The sequence below is a fragment of the Schistocerca piceifrons genome, chromosome 6, assembly GCF_021461385.2.
Source record: "Schistocerca piceifrons isolate TAMUIC-IGC-003096 chromosome 6, iqSchPice1.1, whole genome shotgun sequence".
Lineage (NCBI taxonomy): Eukaryota > Metazoa > Arthropoda > Insecta > Orthoptera > Acrididae > Schistocerca > Schistocerca piceifrons.
The window spans coordinates 401,961,658-401,979,244 of NC_060143.1; the positions used below are offsets into that span (position 1 = coordinate 401,961,658).

Here is a 17,587-nt window from a genome sequence, read left to right on the forward strand (position 1 = left end):
TTTCTCCTTTTAAGTAGTAGTAATGCTATAGTACTCATAACAAGCCAAAATCGATTTTCTCGAAAAGCCGCGAGCCAGGTCCTCAGGACATGTTCCTCTAAGCATACCGCACCTAAGATTCATCATAATCCGTGATTAATAGGTCTGATGATCCCGTCGTGAGATTTAAATGTTTTAATTGTACTGGATAAAGACTGTGTCTGGGAAGATCGCGTATGTGTATTCTCTGATTTGCAAGTTATTTAGGGTCCTGATGCACGCAAAAAGTCTGGCAAACTCCGCGTAGATTTCGCAGGAGCAGTAGGCAGCCATGCCACATCACCATAGCACCATTTCCAGAGGCCGTAGGAAGCCGGCCAACTATTGCCAACGCAGCTTGTAGCATTCAGCTCGTCTGTGAAGATCCTGCTACGGCAGCAATCGCTAACCATCATATTTTTATGAAAGCTACATGTGGGCGTACCTCTTGCAAAGATAAATGGTTCAAACGGCTCTGAGCACTATGAGACTCAACTGCTGAGGTCATAAGTCCTCTAGAACTTAGAACTAGTTAAACCTAACTAACCTAAGGACATCACACACATCCCCGCCCGAGGCAGGATTCGAAACTGCGACCGTAGCGGTCGCGCGGCTCCAGACTGGAGCGCCTACAACCGCTCGGCCACTCCGGCCGGCTTGCAAAGACAACAAGTAAATAAATTAAAAGCAGTGAACACAGTAAAAAAATAGTTTAGTTTACTTCTATACAGAAATAGTAAAAAAGCGCAATATTTAAATTTTTCACTGCAGCTCCTGCAAGTGACGCTATTGGTAAGTAGTACTTTTTCATTAATATCAGATGCCCTGCTGTACTACTGCACCGTTTCAGCACAGTCTAATACAGTCGCGACACTACCTGCTGGAAAAGTTGCAACCGTTGCACGGCTGGATCTATACTAGCGCTCCAGTCGGTAAGAACTGTCACATGCGTCGTAAGGATACTGTTTACTTTTAATTATTTTCCTACTTCATTAATGAAATAATTACTATATTTTTAAGTTGCATACATCAGTAAATTACCAAGTGGCATGAATTATTGTGAAATAAATATAAAAACAGCCGAATCTCACTGATTCAATAAGCTACAACTTACACGTGAAGAAATACTTTCTTATATGTGTATAATTGAGGTTAACTCTGCTGAAATCAAGAGAATATAAACACATATTTCATGCATGAGAAATACGTATTTCTGTTGTCTGTTATTATTGCGGTAGGCAGTTTACTTGACACGTAATAGTTTCTTATGAAGTCTACTTATTCGCACGTTCTTACACTTCACACGATATTCTAATGAGCTAATATTTTTGTAAATGCAACTGTTTCCAGGCGAAAGCGAATGTGTTTAAGATTCTTGCCGTTTACGGCTCAGATGTAGCAACAATTTTGGAACTCGTTTCTTCTGTGTTGTTTTATTGCTTTCGACGTTTTATTGTCACGTCTGTGAGGTGTTCCTTCCAACTACAGGTGTGGTGGCTCATTTGTTACGTTAAGTAATGTACGTATCACATTTCATATAACTTCCACATTTACTGATTTGGTTGGAAGTGTAGCAAACAAAACTGCGCGTTGCTGAGTAGATTTATGTATGACAGCTTGCTGTAAAAGGTAAGGTCTTCTACAGTTTACTATCAACTGTTTGCTCTTAAAAGGAAACGACATTTTTCAATAAATATCTGTTACGTTACAAGAGAATCGCACATAAACCGTCCTCTAATGTACCGTCCGATACCTCCCAGGGTCCTTACGAAACTAAAGAAAACAAACGTGGTGTCATTTTTTTCATTATTGTCGATTTTTATTGGGCTACAAACGCTTCATATTCGAACTCATTCGATAACATATTCAGAAATGTAGCTTTCTGGCTATGCTACGAATAATGCTTTCTCCAGCGTCTCCAGTCCGATTAAGTCGTGGTTCGCAGCGTGTTCTTAAACCGCTAGTCTTCGCTAGAAAATTACTTCGAAGTTAAAAATATTTGAGCGTGCAGGAGATCCCTCAAAGAATCCTCCGTGAAAAAAAGTTTAACTCTCAAGGCAAACATAACCAAATATATCTCGAGTTATGGGAAGATGTGTTTTCGTGGGTCAAGCCAGAATTGTAGGAGAGCCGAACGTTTTGTAATTTGTGTATGAGGCATTTCAGTGTTTTGCGCGGTGGACTAACTGACCTGAGGCAACATGCAAAACACACGGGGCATAAAATTAAACAAAAGCGTTATTCAGGAAGTTCAAATAAACTATATAGCTATTTTGTTAACTTCAGCGGCAAAGAAGACTATGATAAAAGCACCGCATTTGAACTTGGTTTAGTGAACACAGTGAAACTTAACCTAAGTTATTCAAGTCTAGACTGCAAAGACAAACTTACGTGCCATATTTTTAGAGATTCTGCAATTGCTTCCAAACTTTCATGCGGATGCACCAAAGCAGAAATGATTGTGCAGAACGTATTTACTCCTAAAACTGTTAATGACTTTGTGTCTGCCTTGAGGATAACATTTTTTTTGGTTCTAAAACGATTCATCAAACAAAAGCAATTGAAAAATGTTCCCAGCTTGTATCTGGTACTCTGAGCCTTTAAAGTGAGTACAGAAGTAAACTTCTAGGCTTTATTGAAACTGCTGTGGAACATCTATGGCAGTTGCTGATATGTTATTTAGAGTTTTAAAAAAAACACCATTTGGATGTGAATAATGTGTCGTATACTGACAGTGCCAATGTGAACTTTGGAAAAACACATGCCGGATGTTAGTTGCTGAGAAGCATAAACCTTAAATTACTGAAAGATAAATGTTCCAATCAGGACATACGTACATAATTAATTTTGCAAGTGACAGATTAGATAATAATGTTGAAAATATAGTCTGAAAATATATAATCACATCTGTGTTCCAGCCAAACCATTCTTTGATCTTGTGAATTAGGAGTAGGCTGAAATTTTGAGGCAAGCTCCAACTCTCCTCAGCCCTACAGCAGAAAGGTAACTAAAGACGTTAACATTTTCTATTGCAGTATGCTTCAGTATCTGTAAAAAAGTTATGATACGTCAGATGACAGCCGTTATGCATCTCTTGCAGCATTGTCTCTATGGGAAGGGAGCTAATTCAAATATTTTGAAATGGCTGTAGAACTGCTTAACCCAAGCGAAAATAGTTGCGTAGATAACCTACGAGTATTTGAGTTCAGTAATCACCGACATTACCTTCCCGGGAGTTTGAACAAAGATAGTGATTATGTTGCAAACTGCCTTAAGTTCTTTTCTTCAGTAACTGAGCAACGTGAACCAAATATTTTCAAACTAGTAGGATTTTTGTTCGGTATCCCTGGTACCAATGCCTTTGTGGAGCGAATGTTTCAGTCACGAAGAAATTAGCAGAGAGAGAAATTGAATTATTAAAAATGGCGAAAGTTAAGTGAAATTATTCGGATCAGTCTCTATGATTAGCCTTTGAAAATTATAAACATGTAATTTTTGTGTTCTTTAGATGAATATTTCTGCATTATTAATATTTTGTGCAATCTATTAGATATGTGGAAGGGCAATGTAATTTTTTGTGTGATCTAAAAATATGTTTACACTTTAGTTTTGAAAATCCATACCTGTTTTAAAATATATGTACCAGTATGTACGTGTATATGTATGTAAAAATGTTCCACATCTCCTCCTAACTCGCTGTACCGATTTCAGCCAAACTCGATACACATATCCGTTACAGTCAGGCAACCATCGCTGTGGGGGTAACAACCACCTACCCACCACACCTCATGAGATATGTCATAAACAATAAGATGCCTGAAAACTGTCTCATAGTGCATGACGTTTAAATTTGTTACTTCTTTGCTACTACACTAGTGGCTACTACACTAGTGGCTATTAAAATTGCTACATCAAGAACAAATCCAGATGATAAACGGGTATTTATTGGACAAATATATTATACTAGAACTGACATGTGATTACATTTTCGCGCAATTTATGTGCATAGATCCTGAGAAATCAGTACCCAGAACAACATCTGGCTGTAATAACGACCTTGATACGCCTGGGCATTGAGTCAAACAGAGCTAGGATGGCGTGTACAGGTACAGCTGCCCAAGCAGCTTCAACACGATACCACAGTTCATCAAGAGTAGTGACTGCCGTATGGTGACGAGCCAGTTGCTCGGCCACCATTGATCAGACGTTTTCAATTGGTGAGAGATCTGGAGAATGTGCTGGCCAGGGCAGCAGTCGAACATTTTCTGAATCCAGAAAGGCCGCCGGCCGAAGTGGCCGTGCGGTTAAAGGCGCTGCAGTCTGGAACCGCAAGACCGCTACGGTCGCAGGCTCGAATCCTGCCTCGGGCATGTATATTTGTGATGTCCTTAGGTTAGTTAGGTTTAACTAGTTCTAAGTTCTAGGGGACTAATGACCTCAGCAGTTGAGTCCCATAGTGCTCAGAGCCATTTTTTTGAACCAGAAAGGCCCAGACGGGACCTGCAACATGCGGTCGTGCATTAACCTGCTGAAATGTAGGGTTTCGCAGGGATCGAATGAAGGGTAGAGCTACGGGTCGTAACACATATGAAATGTAACGTCCACTTTTCAAAGTGCCGTCAATGCGAACAAGAGGTGACCGAGACGTATAACCAATGGCACCCCATACCATCACGCTGGGTGATACGCCAGTATGGCGACGACGAATACACGCTTCCAATGTGCGCTCACCGCGATGTCGCCAAACACGGATGCGACCATCACGATGCTGTAAACAGAACCTGGATTCATCCGAAAATATGACGTTTTGTCATTCGTGCACCCAGGTTCGCCGTTGAGTACACCATCGCAGGCGCTCCTGTCTGTGATGCAGCGTCAAGGGTAACCGCAGCCGTGGTCTCCGACCTGATAGTCGATGTTGCTGCAAACGTCGTCGAACTGTTCGTGCAGATGGTTGTTGTCTTGCAAAAGTCCCCATCTGTTGACTGAGGGATCGAGACGTGGCTGCACGATCCGTTACAGCCATGCGGATAAGATGCCTGTCATCTCGACTGCTAGTGATACGAGGCTGTTGGAATCCAGCACGGCGTTCCGTATTACCCTCCTGAACCCACCGATTCCATATTCTGCTAACAGTCACTGGATCTCGACCAACGCGAGCAGCAATGTCGCGATACGATAAACCGCAATCGCCATAGGCTACAATCCGACCTTTATCAAAGTCGGAAAAATGATGGTACGCATTTCTCCTCCTTACACGTGGCATCACAACAACGTTTCACCAGGCAACGCCGGTCAACTGCTGTTTGTGTATGAGAAATCGGTTGGAAACTTTCCTCATGTCAGCACGTTGTAGGTGTCGCCACCGGCGCCAACCTTGTGTGAATGCTCTGAAAAGCTAATCAATTGCATATCCCAGCATCTTCTTCCTGTCGGTTAAATTTCGCGTCTGTAGCACGTCATCTTCGTGGTGTAGCAATTTTAATGGCCAGTAGTGTAACTCTACTCAGAACGTATTTTGCAGACAGTATCTGCGTATGCTGCTGAATGTAGATACACAAATATGTCACTGTCAAACACATAGTTAAAGAAGTATGACGTAATAAACATTGAGATGTGTGAAAAATGCCGTGTCGTGCATTCTTGCTACTGAGACACTCCGGCAGTCGAGCCAGCTTGAGGAAATCACTGACAAAAAATTGTTCAAATGGCTCTGAGCTCTGTGGGACTTAACATCTGAGGTCATCAGTCCCCTAGAACTTAGAACTACTTAAACCTAACTAACCTAAGGACATCACACACACCCATGCCCGAGGCAGGATTCGAACCTGCGACCGTAGCGATCGCGCGGTTCCAGACTGTAGCGCCTAGAAGCGCTCGGCCACTTAGGCCGGCAAAATCACTGACGTCTGGCAGCGCTTTTGACAGCGGGAACAATAGCCGTCTGTAGAGCTATCAAGAGGCATTGCCAAAGAGAAGCTTACAAAATCTTTTTTAGATTCTCGAAGCAGCTGCGGCCAGCATACGGAAACTTTCCGAGATCATTTCGCACCGAATCTCCTGCATAATTTCAAAGATGTTTTGACGAATACATTGAAATTTCTTCGATATTTCACTGCGAACGCAGTTCGGTTTCTCAGCTAGTATTGTTATAAACAAGATATCAATCGTCACTCCTTTTTTTTTATTTTACAGAATTTGACAACTCTCCCGCAAAGTGTCTCCAAGTGAACCTTACTCTATCAAAGAGAAGAACAAGTAAGGAAATTGAAAACGTGAACACAGTCGAAAACTTATTAATGGTTAGTATCATACAGAAGCACGCAAAACGAACTACATTAAGCACTATGTGCTAAACCCATGATAGACGTCTTACCTGCGTAGTTGACTAAGGCGATTATGGGCGTGGCATGTTCGTTGAGATTAATAATGATGCCACCTGGGGATTCTTCATTCTCTGTGAAGGTGAAATCTGCGTGGTCCGATGGCTCTATGAATTTCGGAGTCTGCCATGCTGTAACAGAAGAATTCAATTGTCTGTTAAAGAAATCTTTGTCTCCGTACATAGCTGGTTGGATTTGCAGATCTAAGCATCAGAGCACATGCTTATTGTGAAGCCGAAAAAGAATAGGGCGCAAGAAATTCCGTATTACTGCCAGTAAAGAGATCTGCAATTACTAATTAGGAATACAGTCTGAGGCTCTATATTCCTATTAAATTTAGTTTAGATGCGGGTCTATATTCCGATTAAAATTACTTTGTGACAGATTGCAGTGTCGTGGGAGGGAGACGTTGTTACGTACCTATAAGCCAGGTCGAGCAGCAAGCAACCGTGGCGCTCGAGAAAGAACGTCAGTCACAAAATAATTTTAATCGGAGTATAACGAATCTGAAGAGAACGACGAATAAACTCCAATTTTCGATTCACCAAACAAATTGGATTTGGCAGACAACAGAATTTGGTATTCCGTGTGTTTTCACACTGTTTATACGGGGAAAAATTCGCGACTTCTATGTGAAAGAGCAGTTTTCAACAGTAGCGGATATTTTGGAGAAGTAGTCAGATGAAGTGGAAGACTTTCGGCACATGACAGGAACAACCGTCAGCGAGCTATACTAAAACAGAACTTCAGATACAAAAAAAATGCAATAAAAAGATTCTGATGATGGAAAATAATCGAATAGCGGGAAAGAGGGACTGGTACTTTCTGGAAATTGAAACGTTACCGTCGATTTTTCATACGATTTCGAAGCCAATTTGGATCATTTGATTTACTGCTATGTCATTAGATCGGGCCCATATATGTAATTTCACCTTGAGCTCTGCAATGTAATTTTCAACAACTTCATGTCAAATTGTTCGCTGATAGTACGTTCGTCTAGTGCTAGGAACATGTACCGTCGATTCGTTTAACTGTAATTAGTACTATTCGTTTACAGACAACTGAACAACAAAAAAGCGCCAAATATACTGTATTTTATAATGTTAAAAATATGTAAGAACTCTGTCATACTGTCAGTTATATCGTTTAACATAAAGACGCATAATCATTTCGCAGTTACTATAATTCACAATACAGAACTAAACTGAGAATGTAAATAAAGTGTTTAGTCAGACAATTGGAATATACAGAGTGGTCCATTGATCGTGACCGGGCCAAATATCTCACGAAATAAGCGTCAAACGAAAAAACTACAAAGAACGAAACATGTCTTGCTTGAAGGGGGAAACTAGATGGCGCTATGGTTGGCCGCTAGATGGCGCTGCTATAGGTCAAACGGATATCGACTGCGTTTTTTTAAATAGGAACCCCCATTTTTTATTACACATTCGTGTAGTTCGAAAAGAAATATTAATGTTTTAGTTGGACCACTTTTTTCGCTTTGTGACATATGGCGCTGTAATAGTCACAAACGTATAAGTACGTGGTATCATGTAACATTCCGCCAGTGCCGACGGTATTTGCTTCGTGATACATTACCCGTGTTGAAATGGACCGTATACCAATTGCGGAAAAGGTCGATATCGTGTCGATGTATGGCTATAGTGATCAAAATGCCCAAAGGGCGTGTGCTATGTATGCTGCTCGGTATCCTAGACGACATCATCCAAGTGTCCGGACCGTTCGCCGGATAGTTACCTTATGTAAGGAAACAGGAAGTGTTCAGCCACATGTGAAACGTCAAGCACGACCGGCAACAAATGATGATGCCCAAGTAGGTGTTTTAGCTGCTGTCGTGGCTAATCCGCACATCAGTAGTAGACAAATTACGCGAGAATCTGGAATCTCAGAAACGTCGGTGTTGAGAGGAATGTCGTTACACGTTTTGCCAAATGCATTGAGGTTGACGGACATCATTTTGAGGATTTATTGCATTAATGTGGTATTTACAGGTAATCACGCTGTAACAGCGTGCGTTCTCAGAAATGATAAGTTCACAAAGGTACACGTATCACATTGGAACAACTGAAATAAAATGTTCACACGATTTTAATTTAAAAAACCTACCTGTTACCAACTGTTCGTCTAAAATTTTGAGCCATATGTGTGTGTCTATTACAGCGGCATCTAGCACAAAGCGAAAAAAGTGTTCCAACTAAAACATTCATATTTCTTTACGTACTACACGAATATATAATAAAAAATTGGGGTTCCTATTTAAAAAAACGCAGTTGATATCCGTTTGACCTATGGTAGTGCCATCTAGCGGGCCCACCATAGCGCCATCTGGTTTCCCCCTTCAAGCTAGACAAATTTCGTTCTTTGCAGTTTTTTCGTTTGACGCTTATTTCGTGAGATATTTGGCCCGGTCACGATCAGTGGACCACCCTGTATATTGAAATTCCGTATATACTAAAAAAACAATGTACTAATATCTGAGGCAGGAAACATGGTAAGACTACTTGGGATAAGGCAGTACAAGGGCGGTTAACAAAACAGTAATCAACATTGCTTATATGGCTCATTTCACTTATTTTTCCATGAAAACGACAGATACGAGTTTGGGAACTTTAATAGAGGCAACTATATTTTTACAGGTCGTACAAAATAGATACGTCTTCCAAAGTTTTACTGATCTTCAAAGTAGTCATCAGTATTGTGTATAACCCGTTGCCAGCGATGTGGAAGTCGTAAGATACTCTTAGAAGTGCCAGTTGTGTTGACGGTTCGAGTGGCGCGGTCCATGTCCGACGAATTTGTAGCAGTTCTGAAGCGAATGCCGTGCAATGTTTCCTTCAGTTTGGAAATAGAGTTGAACTTACGAGGGCTTCGGTCAGGGGTGTGCAGTAGGTGGTGTAGCACTTAGCAGCCCCATCAGTCAAACACATCAGTAACATCTTGCACTGTACGTGCTTGAGCATTGTCCTGTAAAATGATGGACAGGTCCTGCAGAAAGTGTAATCACTTCTGTTCCTATGCTGTTCATTTTTGGAACACAACCTACAACCAGCTTAGAGACAGAAGTGATGACACTTTCTGCAGGATCTGACCATCTTTGTGTATCGTTCGATGGTGTTTTCAGGCACCTACAGTCGCTTTTCATATCGCTTATAAAACTGCAGCGGAGCAACGAAAAGAAGTTCATGCCAATATTTTGAGTAACATCCGTCCAACTTAAAAAACTTTTATTTCAGCTGCCTTCTTCAACATTAATATTCGTAAAGACTTTTACTTTGATATATTTATTTTTTCGACAGTCATTATCGCCAGGAAGGCGGTTACATCGTAAAATTAAATACTTAAATACTGGGCAGATTTTTTTTTACACTGATGCCGTGAAAATCATTCCAGAAAGATTCTATTGCAGGAACATAAAAAGATTTACGCATCTTGAAAGGGATATTACACTCCTGGAAATTGAAATAAGAACACCGTGAATTCATTGTCCCAGGAAGGGGAAACTTTATTGACACATTCCTGGGGTCAGATACATCACATGATCACACTGACAGAACCACAGGCACATAGACACAGGCAACAGAGCATGCACAATGTCGGCACTAGTACAGTGTATATCCACCTTTCGCAGCAATGCAGGCTGCTATTCTCCCATGGAGACGATCGTAGAGATGCTGGATGTAGTCCTGTGGAACGGCTTGCCATGCCATTTCCACCTGGCGCCTCAGTTGGACCAGCGTTCGTGCTGGACGTGCAGACCGCGTGAGACGACGCTTCATCCAGTACCAAACATGCTCAATGGGGGACAGATCCGGAGATCTTGCTGGCCAGGGTAGTTGACTTACACCTTCTAGAGCACGTTGGGTGGCACGGGATACATGCGGACGTGCATTGTCCTGTTGGAACAGCAAGTTCCCTTGCCGGTCTAGGAATGGTAGAACGATGGGTTCGATGACGGTTTGGATGTACCGTGCACTATTCAGTGTCCCCTCGACGATCAGCAGTGGTGTACGGCCAGTGTAGGAGATCGCTCCCCACACCATGATGCCGGGTGTTGGCCCTGTGTGCCTCGGTCGTATGCAGTCCTGATTGTGGCGCTCACCTGCACGGCGCCAAACACGCATACGACCATCATTGGCACCAAGGCAGAAGCGACTCTCATCGCTGAAGACGACACGTCTCCATTCGTCCCTCCATTCACGCCTGTCGCGGCACCACTGGAGGCGGGCTGCACGATGTTGGGGCGTGAGCGGAAGACGGCCTAACGGTGTGCGGGACCGTAGCCCAGCTTCATGGAGACGGTTGCGAATGGTCCTCGCCGATACCCCAGGAGCAACAGTGTCCCTAATTTGCTGGGAAGTGGCGGTGCGGTCCCCTACGGCACTGCGTAGGATCCTACGGTCTTGGAGTGCATCCGTCCGTCGCTGCGGTCCGGTCCCTGGTCGACGGGCACGTGCACCTTCCGCCGACCACTGGCGACAACATCGATGTACTGTGGAGACCTCACGCCCCACGTGTTGAGCAATTCGGCGGTACGTCCACCCGGCCTCCCGCATGCCCACTATACGCCCTCGCTCAAAGTCCGGCAACTGCACATGCGGTTCACGTCCACGCTGTCGCGGCATGCTACCAGTGTTAAAGACTGCGATGGAGCTCCGTATGCCACGGCAAACTGGCTGACACTGACGGCGGCGGTGCACAAATGCTGCGCAGCTAGCGCCATTCGACGGCCAACACCGCGGTTCCTGGTGTGTCCGCTGTGCCGTGCGTGTGATCATTGCTTGTACAGCCCTCTCGCAGTGTCCGGAGCAAGTATGGTGGGTCTGACACACCGGTGTCAATGTGTTCTTTTTTCCATTTCCAGGAGTGTATTATCACAGAGGAAGTGTTGAAGAAGAAAACCTCTTGAGAAGGGAATGCAAACACCATCCGATTCTGAAAAAAGAATTACAATGTTCCACTCGTATTGGGAAAAAGTGAGGTGCACATTACCATTCTGAGATGACTATTAGACATTACGAAGGATACGTCTGGGACATTCTCGAAAATTTATCCAGTAGATCTGAGATTGGTGCAGATCAGACTCCTAGCACGCAATAAATCCAGTATGAAGTGGAAGAGGAGTTTTATTACTGAAAGCTTGGAAAGGATAGCATAGACGCTTCATCCAATGACACATCTGTCACAAACATTTAATATATATTGTTCAGATGTAGTGAGTCATTCTTAAACAGGCTAAGTTGCATATGAAAATCGCAAACAATTACTTTCCCTTCAACACTACGCGTGCCGTTTCAAGCACTTCCTTTATAAGCCATATAAAAATCGACTCAAAGTGCCTGATATCACTATCGAACGATACAGCAATCGATAGCGCACTTGCGATAAGTACTATCCATCACATTTTTCCAGTATCTAAAATTTGTAGGGGAGCATGTAAAATATGTATGGCGGTCAATGTATGCCACCGTTCTTTGCCGATACTACAGGACTATTAGGGATAATTTCAAGCCATGTAAAAAGCACGTTGGTGAACAGAAGCTTTGGGGGCATTCAGAATAATGTATAAAACAATATGATTACAACTGTAGACAAGGTGAGTTCGAGGACATTTTTCCAAACAAGCGAGTTATTATTTGGCGCCCCCATCCCCTTTTCCCTCATGCATTGTCAGTCGTGCCAGTTTTCGCTAGTCTAATTGTGATACAAAATGTGTACAAGTCTCACACTATGGCATCCCTGGTGCCCCTCTTAGCTTAGCATCGGCTAAACTAAGGCTTCGGACTTAAACCAGTACTGTTTGCAGAAAGCTTGTCATGAGCTGCGTGGTATATCATCGGCCAATCTACGGCACTATCTGTAATAACTCCATAACCACTTGCTACTCTTAACATTAGTTATTATTCTCAGCACAGTCGTATAATTTCAGTCTTGGGCCGTTTTCAGATTAACTGTTATTTTTTTAATAAAAGTAACAGTATCATACATTGTATGTTGGAAGAAAGGAAGACTGGGTTTAACGTCCCGTCGAGATCACTAGAGAGGATGCACAAGCTCGTATTGTGACAAGGATGTGGAAGGAAATCGGTCGTGCCCTTTTCCAAGGAACCATCCCGGCATTCGCCTGCAGTGATTTAGGGAAATCACGGAAAACCTAAACCTGGATGGAAGGACGCGGATTTGATCCTGTGTCCTCTCCAAGGCAAGTCCAGTGTGCTAAACACTGCGCCACCTTGCTCGGTCACGACCATTGTTTACTTCAGTTAAAACTTCCAGGCTGACGAACTGTGTTGAATATAGAGGGTGTCTCAAAAGAAAGTTTATAACTGGCGTGTGAAAATAAAACAGAGGTTAAAGACTGTCGGCAGAATCTGTATTTATTATCGAAATATACAATTTAGGAATTTTCTTCTTACAAATAACGTCATTTAAACCTACTGAGATGGCTGACATTTCGCTATTGCTACTTTTTTTTTAGTTGCTCCATAGAAGTCGGATTATTGACATACACTTTGGATTTGACTTATCCCCATAAGTAAAAATCGATGAGACGCAAATTGGCATGGGGGCCAATTTACCTCATTCCTCCTGGAAATCAATTTACCAGAGAAAATTTCACGAACTCGCATTGCAGACGCATTGGACTTGTATACTATGGCTCCGTCCCGCTGAAATCACGTTATTTGGTTATATCCAGGAACGTTTTGTAATTTAGGCAGTAAAAAGTCATTTAACATCGTCACATAACGTTCCGAATGCACCGTAACTGCAAGATCGCTCCCGTCCTCGAAAAAGTACGGGTCAATTATTCCTCGACCCGACTTCGTAGCCCATACAGTAGCTTACAGCGAAAGAAAGGGTTTCTCATGCTTTTTCTTAGTATTCGTTGCATTACAGTGGAAGCAATTTTGCCTATTGAGGTGACAATTCAGGTGAAAATGAGCCTCATCAGAAAACAAGTCGTTGTTAAATGAAGGGCACTCAGTCACATCATTAACGAACTGCAGACTATGTCTGGCATCCTGAGACTTTAATTCTTGCACCAATTGGATTTTGTAAAGATGCAGTTTAAGGCCTTCTTACAGAATTCGTGCAATTGTGATCTATGCACGTTTAAAGACCTTGCATACTCACAGATGGAGAAGTTAGGATCGTCACGAACAGACCGATTTACACTCTCCACGGATTCTCCCGTTCTTGATGAGCATGGTCGCCGGAATTCGGTTAGGCCAGAGCTGAACCGGTCTCCTTAAACGTTTGATACATTTGTGGTTAAGGAGAACACTTGGAGCGTCTTTTACATTATGAATTCCACGATCATTGTAAAATTTCCTCCGTGCTACAGTCACCGGATCACCGTTTTCGTGAAGTTCTCGCTATCCGCTCCCGAGAAGCGCTCTATCTCGACTGAATTACTAAGGGCCAAGCAAGCGACGAATGTACCCGCCACTCACCTCCGATTTCTTACGCGTGCGTGGAGAGCTCTTCAAACATAATTTTTATTTTGAGACACAGTGCATATAACAATTCCCTGACGTTTCACATCTGACTGCGGAAGACATCCTCGCGACTAAAACGGAAGCTGCATCAAGGGGTCGAGAGGCTACAGATTTTATGCAGCTGCATAGAGCGCACCACTATTTGTTACATGAGGTGGATCAAGCACTCTTTCCGAGAAGGAAAACAGCAAGGACTAACGAGGAACACCGGTCCCCAATTAGGAAAGTTTTTTCCCGTTTGCTAAGATAACGGAACGCATAGGAGAAGTGACTGCCAAGTATGAGGTAATTCAGATAACCCTTAGACCCACCACGAAGACAAAAAATTAGAGCTTAAGAACTTTAAAAGGTGTATAGCATGCACTAGCGGCACCTTCGATGCACATAATTCCATGTAGTGGTGGTCAAGTACACATTTTAACTACAAAAAGAAGTGTTAAACATCTGCTTAACCGATCGTAAAAGGAACTGCCGCCAGGGACACACTGACAAATGGACCGTAGCAGAACATGTTACCCAGCGTGGAAATTACAAGATGCAATTCAGTGAGACGAGCATTTTAGCAAAGACAAACCATTATCAAGGGCATATGCACAGAGAGGCCACAGAGGTTTGTAAACACATTAAAAATTTTCTTTGAAAAGAAGGTGTTAAGTTAGATGAAGTATGGATGTCGACATTGCGCTAAAAGGATAATGATCTAATACATTTAACAGTGAGCAATGGAACCAGCAGAGATCATCTCGCAATCGGCATCGCCTGAGGAATGATAGTCCTTTGTATGCAGCTTTAGAAATTCGGTGGACCCTGGAGCCCCGAATCAATTGCGTTTTACTAACGAAGTCTCCTGCAGTTGGAGCCGAAACTAAAGGAACAGTTTTGTATATAGACTGCGGCCTATCACATGTCAGACAGGAAGTTTTAACAAGGAATATAACTATAGTTTGCCAATTGATGTACCAATTAGTAATCGGAACTAATGAGTTAATGGATCCATATTACATTGGATAAAATAACTTTCTTTTTTGAGTGATCGGTCTTCTGCATGGTTTGATAGGGTCCTCCACGGAACCCCCTCCTGCGCTAGCCTTTTTATCTCTCAGTAGCACTTCTACCTGACGTCCACAATTACTTATTGGATATATTCCAGTCACTGTCCTCCCACACAATTTTTGCAGTTTACACGTTCTACAGCTCCCTCTAGTACGACGGTGATTATTCCCTGACGTCTTAATACATGCCCTGCCGTCTTATCTCTTCTTCTTGTCAGTGTTTTCCATATGCTCCTTTCCTCGCCGAATCTGAGAAGAACATCTTCATTCCTTACCTAACGATTCCGCCTAATTCTCAACATTCTTCTGTAGCACCACATCTCAGACGCTTCGATTCCCTTCTGTTTCGGTTTTCCCACTGTCCGTGATTCACTGCCATGCGATGCTGTGCTCCAAACCTACATTTTCAGAAATTAATTTACCAAAATAATGCCTACGTTTGCTACCAGTAGGCTTCTTGTTGTGTCTAGGCAAGACAGCCTAGACACAATGAGAGGAAGCCGAAAGGCACGCGCTTAAACTCACGCAGGCTGGCGTGAGGTCTGAAACAGGATACGTAATGAATGCTATAAAGAAAAGTACGTAGCTTCTGGAACACTTAACTTTAATCCACATTTGTAGAACATCGCTCTTGATGATACATTAATAGAATCTCAATATCAATCGAATACGGCGCCTTGCTAGGTCGTAGCAAATGTAGCTGAAGGCTATGCTAACTATCGTCTCGGCAAATGAGAGCGTAGTTGTCAGTGAACCGTTCCTTGCAAAGTCGGCTGTACAACTGGGGCGGGTGCCAGTACGTCTCTCTAGACCTGCCGTGTGGTGGCGCTCGGTCTGCTATCTCTGACAGTGGCGACACGCGGGTCCGACGTATACTAATAGACCGCGGCCGATTTAAAAGGCTACCACCTAGCAAGTGTGGTGTCTGGCGGTGACACACACTTCTCTTACCAGGATTGCCCTCTTTGCCTGTGACAGTCTTCTTTTTAGGTCCTCCTTGCTTCGTCGGTCGTTAGTTATGATCATGCCCTTTTCGACGTCAGACATTTCGCTCCGTTTCCGCATTACGAGCCCCTTGCCGTCTGTGATATTTAATATAGGCGGTGGTCGCATTAACCTGACTGGACCGTCTGTTTGTAAATGAAATGAAAGGTTGAGTGTCCAGGGCCTCCCGCCGGGTAGACCGGTCTCCTGGTTCTTTTAGTTGACGCCAGTTGGGCGACTTGCGTGTCGATGGGGATGATATGATGGAAATGCCGTGTGGCTAGGGCCTTCCTTTGGTTAGACCGCCTGGTGCCAGTCTTTCGAGTTGACGCCACTTCGGCGACTTGCGTGTCGATGGGGATGAAATGATGATGATAAGGGCAACACAACACCCAGTCCCTGAGCGGAGAAAATCTCCGACCCAACCGGGAATCGAACCCGGGCCGTTAGGTATGACATTCCGTCGCGCTGACCCCCAGCTACCAGGGGCGGACGATGATATGATGATGATAACGGATACAACACAAGACTCAGTCCTTGAGAGGAGAAAATCTCCGACCCAACAGGGAATCGAACCAGGACCCCTTTGCTTGGCACGCTCTCGCGCTGACCACTCAGCTATCAGGACGGACCGTGTCTTAGTGAGAACAACCCTCACTGTCACACCTCATTATACCTACCGCCATATTTGCACCACAACTATTATTGTCTATCATTATGGTACATGATATTTAATTGAAAAACTTTTCAACTTTATTATGAGCACGTAATTTTTGCCTGTCAGGTTCCAAAACGCACAGCACAGTTACCTATACTGCAGCCACAAGCTACAGGTTCCTCGGGCACTGGGAGCACGTTGTGGTGGGACTTGCCTCTGGTATTGGCTCCTGTCCCTACCATGGAACGACTACTTTGTCTCTATTGGCAGTCAGTCACCCCGGTCATGGCTCCTATTTAACGTATCCGGAAACCTATTAGTCGACGTTAATATGGAGCGAGTCCATCCTTAACCTTTATGGTAGCTTGAGCTCTATTTGGGACACTTGCAGTGAGGTGTCTCAATGTCCATGCAGGAATGGCAACCCATTCTTCCTCAAAACCCGAAACCAGAGAAGGCAATGATGTTGGATGCAGCAGTCTGCAGCGATGTCCTAAAATACCCAAAAACATATTCAGGTAGTATCAAATCGGAACTCTCGGCATGCCAGTCCATTTAAAGAATATCTGCAGCTCGTAATCCAGTGGCTAGCGTTGCTGCTTCTGGCTTACGGGGTCCTGGGTTCGTTTCCTGGCCAGACTGGGGATTTTCTCTGCCTGGGGACTGGGTATTTGTGTTGTCATCATTTCATCATCATTATCATTCGTGACAGTAGCTAGATTAGGCTGTGTAAAAAATTGGACTGTGTAGAAATTGGGACATTGTATGGGCGCTGATGATCGCGCAGTTGAGCGCCCCACAAACCAAACATCATCATCATCATCATCATCATTATTTCAAGAATGTTATTGTCTACCAACCATTTTCTCACAGATCCTGATTTACGACAGGGTGCATTATCACGCTGATAAGTCATTGTCCTCGAGCTGTTCCTCTCCAGTACACTGTACGCAACTGGCACTTCACTTGATGACA

General features: G+C 43.5%; 1 protein-coding gene across 1 annotated transcript in view; it reads right to left on the reverse strand.

The window, feature by feature from the left end:
• Positions 1 to 17,587, reverse strand: part of LOC124803347 (cadherin-87A-like) — a 146,356-nt gene that overhangs the window by 116,254 nt on the left and 12,515 nt on the right. The window contains exon 2 of the mRNA XM_047264533.1: positions 6,395 to 6,532. Within this exon, the coding sequence (XP_047120489.1) occupies positions 6,395 to 6,532 (138 nt within the window). The remainder of the gene's footprint in view (positions 1 to 6,394; positions 6,533 to 17,587) is intronic.